At 40.6% G+C, this 9,928-nt stretch overlaps 1 protein-coding gene across 1 annotated transcript in view; it reads right to left on the minus strand.

The window, feature by feature from the left end:
- Positions 1 to 1,562, minus strand: part of AFG1L (AFG1 like ATPase) — a 154,857-nt gene extending 153,295 nt beyond the window's left edge. Inside the window, exon 1 of the mRNA XM_006101697.3 lies at positions 1,251 to 1,562. Within this exon, the coding sequence (XP_006101759.1) occupies positions 1,251 to 1,386 (136 nt within the window). The 5' untranslated portion in view covers positions 1,387 to 1,562. The remainder of the gene's footprint in view (positions 1 to 1,250) is intronic.
- Between the last annotated feature and the right edge of the window lie 8,366 nt (positions 1,563 to 9,928).

Raw genomic sequence — 9,928 nt, forward strand, 5'->3', positions numbered from 1 at the left:
AGCAGCAACCGGTACGTGCGTGCCCTTACCTTACACTCTAGCCACTGAGCCAAACTGGATAGGGCGTCGGCGGCCTTTTGGTGCATGAGAAAACTCTCACCTGCGCCACAACAGCCAGGACACACTTCTATTTTTTTAATACTGATATTTATATACATATGTTTGTATAGATACAGAATGTCTCTATAAAAATATTCCATTATAAACCGGATTATGCTAAACTCTGCAGAAAAACCTTAGGTGACTTCCATAGTTCTAGTACTCATTTCAACACTACTGACCATCATAGTCAAAGACTGGATCAGAGTTTTAGCTATTTTAGCCAGTGAGAGTCAATTAAGATATATAAGAGAGGGTGCTTGGAGATGAGAAAAAGCATAAGTATGTGGACGGAAAAGGCAAAAAGAACGTCATTCATTCATTCAAAAAACACATCTGCCCAACAAACATTGTGCTAAGAGCTGAGGAAACAATGACACCTAGTCCTTGCGGCGAAGAGCCCCAGTTTAGCGGGAGCATACGAATACAACAGTAAAGTTAGCACTCCTGTGGGTTTGGTTATCAAAATATGTGTGCATTCTGACCGGCCGGTGTGGTTCAGTGGTTGAATGTCAACCTAAGAACCGGAAAGTCATGGTTTAATTCGGGGTCAGGGCACAGGCCCGGGTTGCGGGCTCATCCCCGGTGTGGCGCACGCAGGAGGCAGCCGACCCGTGATTCCCATCATCCATGTTTCTCTCTCTCCCCCTCTCCCTCTCTGAAATCAACAAAAATATATTTAGAAAAAATATGTATGTGCACTCATTCATGAACCCATAACATTTAAATGCATGGAGCAAGCCAGGTGACAGCATATACTCCAAGCCTCTAGTGACTTGAATAGAACCAGAGCATCTACCCCTCCCCCTGCGAATGCGTGTGGGAGAACCAGAGGTGCCCCGGGGTCCCGCGCCTGGCCACCAGCCCGGGCGGCGCGGGGAGGCGCAGGGCGGGGGCCCCGCCGTCTCAGCCCCACACCGGCACCCCCCAGCCAGGCCCTTCCACGCCGGGCTCGCCGGGCCTCCGCTCTCCAACAGCCGGGAGGGAACCGGCGCTGGGCCGACCTCTGACCCTCCAAATGCCAGCCTGGGCCAGCTCCCTCCGTGCAGCAGCAGCACAAGAACGAGAGGCTGACACTAACTAACCCCTCGAGGGCTCGCACCCCGTGACACCAGGAGGGGGCTTCCCTGGTCCTGCGCACCGTCACTGACCTTTCCAAAAGGGGCTCCCAGGGGCGGTGGCCGGAGGGGTTAGAGCGGCGGCCCAGGCTCCGCACCCCACACATCTCCCCCTCAACCGGCTCTGCACTAATCGCAGGGTAACCAAGGGCGGCCAGGAGGCCGCCATCTTGAGCTCCGTACAAGAGAAGGAAGAGGAAAACTTTATTGAGACCCAGAAGAGAGACGGTGGCACAGACAAATCCGACGGTGCTCACGGAAGGCTCCGCCCGAGAGCACGAAGGGAAGCAGCCCAGGGAACGCGACCTCCGGTAGGAAAAGGGGCGGGCTGGGCTCCTGTGCCCTTTTCGTCCCTTCAGGTCGCCCGCCCAGCCGGGGACTACGACCCCCAGCATGCAGTGCAGTTGTGGGCGGCCCCGAAGGGGCGGGGCGGGGCGGGGCGGGGCGGGGCGGGGCGGGGCGGGCAGCTCCAGGCTTGGTGGGAGGGGCAATTCTGAGCCCGGCACTGGATGCCGAGGAGCCCGGAATGTTTTCATGGAATTGGAACTGGAGTACGACGTGTAACCACCCCTGAACCTTTTTTAATTAGCGTACTCTAGCCAGATTCCGAAACCTAAATAAAACGTAGGTGACTCAATGGTAGCCCCAATTTTTTTTTTTATTTTTTTTGCCTCTAGCGCCCAGTTCATCTTTGGCAGGATACCCGAAGTTTTCTTACCATTTTTATTTTCTGTATTAGATTAGCATAAATCTTTTTCAAAATGACATATGCGCAAATGTTTTGGAAGAATTCACAAGTGACATGAGAAAGCCAAGGGCCTGAGATGGACAGTGAGTTACGGGAGGAGTGGCCATGGGTTAGGGTATCCAAAGATGAATTTCTAAGTGATCTGCCCTAATTTTATTTAACAAAAATGTTTTGAGATACTATGATAAGTGTATTGGGAATACAAATTGCTGTCCAGAAGAGGCTGGCAGTCCAGTAGGAGGGGTAAAGAAAAAGACAAAAGATTCTACCAAGTGCTGAGAAATCAATGAAAAGGCACTTTGGAAAATCTGGAAGGCCTACTAGAATCTTTTTTTGTTTTTAATCCTTACCAGAAGACATGCTTAGAAAGAGAAAGGGAGAGAGAAACATTGATGGGAGCCCTCCTTAAGTAAGAATTATATATTTGTCAACCTTCCAACAAATGTTACCATTTTTTCCTCTACTGAAACATTGTCTAACTTGTAACTAGAGACTGGCTAAAGACAATATTTGAAGTCAAGTTCAATGCTTAAATCTTTATTTAGTTTCTTTCTACTTATTTTCTACAACAGTTTAAAAATAACTGGTTCTTTTTGCTTTCCAGCTTTGAATATCCTTTATGAGCATATGCTTTTTCAATTTTTTAAGATATATTTTTATTGATTTCAGAGGGAGAGATAGAAACATCAATGATGAGAGAGAATACCTACTGGGTATTGAGCCCACATTCTGGGCATGCACCCTTGACCGGAATCAAACTCAGGACCCTTCGGTCCTCAAGCCGACACTCTATCCACTGAGCCAAACCAGCTACAGCAGGATATGCTTTTTAAAAAAATGTTTAACCCAATGATAATGTGTATGTATTTACCTACATATTTCCTTCATAAATACCACTTGCCCAAATGTTGAAGGTGGAGGAGAGACTTTTCTCATATAATTTCTCCACATGACCTTTCTGCCATCTTTCTTTTAAAAATAGCAGCAACCCCCAACTAATTCTAACCGTCCCAACGCCACATGCAAATTTGAAATCTTGGAGCCATCTTCAATTAATTTATTTTCCTCCTCACTCAGATCCAACCCTGCACCAGATATGATTAAATTTATCTTCTTAATATGGCTTTAATTCATCTACTATAATTGGATCTTCCTCCTCCTGTCTTTACTAGGCTAATGCAGTCATCTCCTAACTGGTTCTGTCTCTTTCTCCTGGCTCCATCCTGCTGTCAAAGTTGTCTTAAAAAATGTGACCTAAAAATGTGATCTAAACTTGCAATGCCTGCCCACTGTCTACAGAATTTCTTTATTATGTACCTTTAGAAAATCAAGATCTGGCTCCTATCATCCTTACTATCTCATATCACTCAAATGTCGCTGGTGATTTACTGAGTATCTCATTTGAGTTCATGAACCTCCATATGTATTATTTTGAGAAAACTGGAAAAATGATCCCATTTCCTCTCTCATGTATTTCCTGTGTTCTCATAATTTTTTAAATTAGAGAAATAATCACTTTAATGTAAATAATTATAAAACCTAGCAATTGAATTTTAATATTTGCAGGGCAACTCCAATGATGTTCCAGGTTTAATATTGCACTTGTTTTTAGTATTCATTATTATAAAAGAAAAATAAACTTCGTGTAGATGGATATCCAGACTTAGTAAGAAAAATCATTTTTAGAGCAAATTGTTGTATATGTAGAACATGAGAGGAGGTGAGTTCAGGATCTTCCTACATCACCATCTTGAACTGGCACCAAGAAAATTACTTGTAGATCCTCAAGGGACCTTAAAGATCTTCTGATTTTAACGCAGCAGTTTGCATATTAAGACTCAATGATTCTGAGCGATAAAGTAACTTCCCCAAGGTAGCACAGCTACTACCCCTTCTTAAAATTAACTGAACAGTAATAGGGACTGAAAGCTTGTTTATTCAATGAGATAGTTCTTTAAATGGCCCTTAAATCAGTTGTATATCTAGACAAAAAGTGAACCGTGCCACATAGAATTTTAATTATCACTGAGTGATGGTCATAAGCAACCTAGTTTTGTTGGTTAGACACAGTGCATCTAGGCAATCAAATAGACTGAATATTTTTCAGTTCTACAGACTTCTTTTTCTGAGGAACTAAAGATGGCCTAAAATGCAGCCAATCTTCAAAACTCAAAGATGGAATGATAAAACTATATGAACTCATTTGTTTACAAGTATTAGTACTTGTACCAGTTGCCTATGCTCATAATTAGCCATGATTTGGCCTAGACCTCAAAGGAATAAGCTGGGTGTTGTGTTGTGTTGTGTTTGTTTTCTAATGGACACCTTGGGAAATTACTTGAATAAGTTTTAAATCAAGATGAGTTTTATTTACCCAAGTTTACTAGTAACAGAGCAGTTCTCAATCTAGAATCTCTAGATGATAAAACCTGAGTACCTTTTAGTCATGGGGCATATCTAATTCAAGAAGGATTTATTACAAAGTTGAATGTCTTCTGCAAAAACCAAGCCTGGATAAAACGAAGGGACCAGATGATAACAGTGTTGAGACCACTAATGTCTATACACACCAATTGTAAGGGCCCAATTTTCCCAGCATGTATCTCACTTAGGCCAAGAAATTCTCATCAACTTCAAAGGGAGAGATGGTCACCCACAGATCTGAGTTTGCAGTATCCAGGGCTTACTCAGCAGGAATACATGCTATAATCTATGGTACCAGGCTTCATTTCTTTAGTTCAAATCAACTCAGCTGGATTTTGAAGCTTTAGTTCTTGGAAATAATCAACTGTCCCTTATAATATCAAATCCTCCTGGCTTTATTTCACACAACGATTCTGTTGGTTACCTAGGATAAGTATAGTTTAGATTTATAGATTGATATGCAAGACATGTAATATTGAGCTGTATGCTATACTACTATGTAGCTTTATAGTATCAAATTACCAAAATTTATTCTGTAGGTAATTTGATGCATAGTAAAGAGAGAAGCTGTAAATTTAATTTCTTGTTTTGCTGTTCAATGATGTTTTTAAAAGTATAATTCTGTTTACAAGTACTGTTTTTCATCTTTAATTTGATACTTTACTATGAGGTAAATTATCTTTTAATGTAATTAGCTTTATGTAATAATTATGATCTTGAAAGTCTGCAAAGTGATTAAAGGGCATTTTCTAAGAAATAAATTTCTGGATGCAAATTATGCAATTTTTCTGCTTATAGTTTTGGTGTTATCTAATTTATTATTATCATTATTATTATTACTACTATTAAATTCTTATTAATTGGCAGGTATAAAGGTAGACCTTTACAAATATTAGACGTAAGGTCAAAAATATTTTTAATCACAGATTTCAAAAGTTGACAAGTATATTCCTGTTATCTTCTTTTAAAAACATTTATTAGGCCCTGCCAGCTTGGCTCAGTGGTTGAGCATCAGCCTATGAACCAGGAGGTCACAGTTCAATTCCGGATCAGGGAACATGCCTGGTTTGCAGGCTCAGGCTTGATCCCCAATGTGGGGCATGCAGGAGGCAGCGGATCAATGATTCTCTCTCATCATTGATGTTTCTATCTCTCTCTCTCCCTCTCCCTTTCTCTCTGAAATCAATAAAAATATATATTTTTAAAAAAACATTTATTAGTTTTAACTCACTCTAGCATGTTATACACATCAGCACCTGTGCCCATTTAGCAAAGAATTTCAGTACAAATCACTCTGGATTGAATAGACATCTCTAAGAAGCATTACAATTGTTGCAATATTTTTAGAAACTGAAACGAGGAAATAAACAACTTCAGTAAAAGTGATTTAAATAACAAATAACATCTTTATAAACAGCTTATCTCCTTGAGAACAAAGAATAAACAAGGAGACAAGGGTTTTTTTTTCCTTCCACTATTAAAGCAGATCACAATATGAGTGGGTGAAATGTCATGAATAATTGGAGAAAATCACAGAGTAATCTTCGACAAAAACATCTGATTTATTTAAATTGTCGCTGTTTGTCTTATTAGAACCTTTATTTAACCTTGTTATACACAATGCAGTATTCAAGCTGGTTTATCAAAAAATGTACTTTGGAACTAACCATATCTTGAAAATTTTGACTTTTTCAAATGCAAGTTATGGTAATGTAAACTCTCTGGTGGCAGCTGTTTTACTTGAGACCTAATTAACTGACATTGCATTAGACTGAAATGCCCGTGAAAACCAATGTTTTGAATCTGAAGCAACAGTGAATAAATCAAGGCTTTGAATAATAGATTTAAGCTCAGGTTTCTGGTCAAGAGATCATCAGGCTTCCAACTATTACATTCATATAGATATAACATTCATTCAATGTCTTCTACTCACAAACCTAGCTCAACACCACCAGGCATTCCTTATCACAGCGTTCAAGGCCTCATTTTGTGATTTTCCAACCATCTTTTTTTCTAGATAAGATTATGTCCCTATTAACTCCTATGTAGATTCTATGTACTTCAGGGCTTATCATTGTGTCTGGCACTGTTCTAAATGCTATAAAAACATTAACTTTTTCAATACTTATAACCATGCTATGAAGTAGTATTGTCCCCCCCCACCCCTGTATACATAAAGAAATGAAGGCACTGACAGGTAAAGTAACTTTTCTAGGGTTAAGTAGATACTAAGGAGTCTGCCCATCTCCTCTACCAAGCCCTGATTAAATAGATTTGCTCATAGTATTATCTTCAACTCAGATATACTTGTATAAAATATAAAATTCTAGCCAAGAGCTAATTAATGTAAATATAAGACATAACTGGATGGCAATATGTAAGACAAGCTAGTATTGTGCATAAGAGATAAGAGTGATCAAGAAAATAGGGAATATGAAGATCTCTGCAGTCTAACATTACCTAAAACCAAGACAAAGGGCAGATGAGAAAGGAGGTACAATATATGACTCAATGTAGGTGAATAATAAGCCCAAGTGGTTTGGAAAGTAATGATAATATTTATACCAAAAAGGATGTAAGTAATGGGAATTGCTTGAGGGTAAATGGGATGAGACTAATTTTAGACGTGTGAGTTTGATTTAGTCAATAGGACAACAAACAGAACTAGCATATGGGTGCCTGTATGAGTATGTGGTGTCAACATAGTGAAATGTCTATACTCAAGGTTGAAGTAAGTATAGATTTGGAAGCATTATAAGCTTAGTGGATCAAGTCTTGGTCTAGCAGGCCTGTCAATCTCTCTACCAAACCCAACCCACAGGTTCTGGACAAATACACCTTCTATGAGAATGTGTTCCCAAATGAATAGTTAGAAGAGCTTACTTCCTTTGCAAATACACGTAGAATCAAACCTGGTATGCCTGGACGTATATATCTCTGTGGCTAAGATCTTGCACTAGAACCTTAACACCAACCCACAGAGACCTGTCAGGCCCCTCATCTCCCAACAGAAGTCATGGTGGTCTTTGCATGCTGACATCCTCCTCTGACCTGGCATCTCGCAGACTTCCTTCGGAGCAGTCCTCAGTTGCTTAGTGCAGTGCCTTCTTTGGGTCAAACCAGAGAAATACGGGCAACTATTTCTCAAGTCCATTCATTTCTCTGCAATCCCACTGCTATTATCTTAGTTCTGCCAGAGTGATTTTTCTAAACCAAAAATCAAGTCACCTCCATTCCATGACTTCCTTTAGAATGTTTTTAGATGATGTCCAGAATCATAAATATGGACCATAATGCCCTTCATGCCTTGTCCTTTTGGCCTTAGTTCTTGACATAGTTTCCTTTTATTCCAGTAGTACTAAGCCAAGTGTAGCTCTTTCTTTCTTCTGGCCTCTGCAAGTGTTTATCTCTATCTCCAAAATGCACCTCCCACACACAGGCACACCCAAATCATAGGCACTTTGCCTGTCAAATACCAACTTCATGTCTCAGTTTTGTTGTCGTTTCCTCCTGGAATTTTCCCCTTCTGCCCCCAAGACTGGGCTATGTGACTCTCATCACACTCTACTGACATGTCTGTATGACCAGACTAAAAGATCCTGGAAGCAAAAACTGTATCTTGTTTACCACCATCCCTCTTCTCGGGCTCCCTCTTCCTCAGCATTTAAAACAGTGCGGGTTTTATAGTAGCCCTCAGGAAAATTTTTAAAAGAACGCCAAAAGGGTTTAAGGGCCCCAATTTTCTGTTCTTAAAAGGGCCCCCATGATCCCTTTGTTCAGGAAAGGGTCCCCCCTCTCCCCCAGGTAAACAAATTTCCGGGCTTCCGGAGTTTCCAAGACAAGTGTTAGAAACACCTGGGAATCTTTTTAAAATCCTGATTTCTGGGCCTCATTCTCCGGAAATTCTGTTTCTTTGTTACTAATGTTGTGGCCCCACCCCATAATAAAGAAACAGAATTTCTGGAGGATGAGGCCCAGAAATCAGGATTTTAAAAAGATTCCCAGGTGATTCTAATGTGCAGCCAAGGTTGAGAACCACTGCTCTAGATCCTTGTTACTCAGTGTGGTCTGGGACTAGCAACACTGGAATTGCCTGGAAATGCAAAATCTGAGTCCTCAACCTAGAATTTCTGGATTAGAATCTGCATTTTTACAAGGTTCTCAGGTGATTGATATGCACGATAATGTTTGAGAAACTCAGTGCTCTAGATAACATTAGTGGTTCTTTACTCCAAAAGTTGGTAATCCATTTTCTTGAGAGAAATAATGCAAATGTCTGGTTGCCAGTGTTCTGGAAGCTGAGGACTTGCCTGAAACAATCCAATCTTTGTTAGAAATTTCCTCCCCTCCCCACCTTCTCCCCCCGCCCCCCCCACACACATACAACCTGCTTCTGCCTATAGAAAGAAGCCTTCTATTTTGATTTTTAAATATATTTTTATTAATTTCAGAGAGGAAGAGAGAGAGTAGAAACATCAACGATGAGAGAGAATTGTTGATTGGTTGCCTCCTGCACACCCTCCACAGGGAATCGAGCCCGCAACCCCGGCATGTGCCCTTGACCGGAATAGAACCCGGACCCTTCAGTCTGCAGGCCAACACTGTATCCACTGAGCCAAACCAGCTAGGGCCATTTTGAATTTTTAAATTTAAAATAATTTTAATTGATTTTGAGAGAGAGAGAGATCAATTTGTTGTTCCACTTATTTATGCATTCATTGGTTGATTCTTGCATGTGCCCTTTGTATGTGCCCTGACTGGGGACACAACTTTGATGTATCAGGACAATGCTCTAACCAACTGAGCTACCAGGCCAGGATGGAAGCCTTCCATTTTGTACAGCTCTCAGAGAGCCTTTCTATTTGCTAGATGGAATTCTGCTAATTCATGAATCATTGAATAAAGCCACTTTGATCTTTAAATGTACTTAGTTGAATTTTGTTTGTTTTTAACATAAGTCACACAAAAAAGAAAATAGGAATGGCTTGTAAACATATTGAAAAGATGCTCAAACCTGGCCAGCATGGCTCAATTAGTTGAGAGCCATTCTGTGCACAAAAGGTTGCTGGTTCCATTCCTGGTCATGGCACATACCTGGGTCTTGGGTTCCATCCCCAGTTGGGGAGCCTGCAGAGGGCAAGCGATTGATGTTTCTTTCTCACATCAATGTGTGTCTCTCTCTCCTTTCCTCTCTTTGAGCATGTCCTTGGGGGTGAGGATTAAAAAAGAAAAGGTGCTCAACTGTACTCATAAAAAAGATTAAAAGGAGGATATGATTTAGAATATTAAAGATTAAAAAGTTTGCTAACACTTGGTGTTGGTAAAGCTATGGACAAACAGGCACTTCCATCCTTTGCTGAACAGGGTGTAAACAGGTAAAACATGTACAGAAGGAAATTTTGCAATATTTCATAAATGCATATATCCTTTGGCCCAGTGATTCCATTTATAAAACTTTATTCTACAAATTTAATCCCAAGTTTGGAATGATGTCATATTCAAGGTTATTCTTGCAGCATTGCAACAGTCGAACGGTTGA

This window comes from Myotis lucifugus, unplaced genomic scaffold (genome assembly GCF_000147115.1).
Source record: "Myotis lucifugus unplaced genomic scaffold, Myoluc2.0 scaffold_378, whole genome shotgun sequence".
NCBI classification, from domain to species: Eukaryota; Metazoa; Chordata; class Mammalia; order Chiroptera; family Vespertilionidae; genus Myotis; species Myotis lucifugus.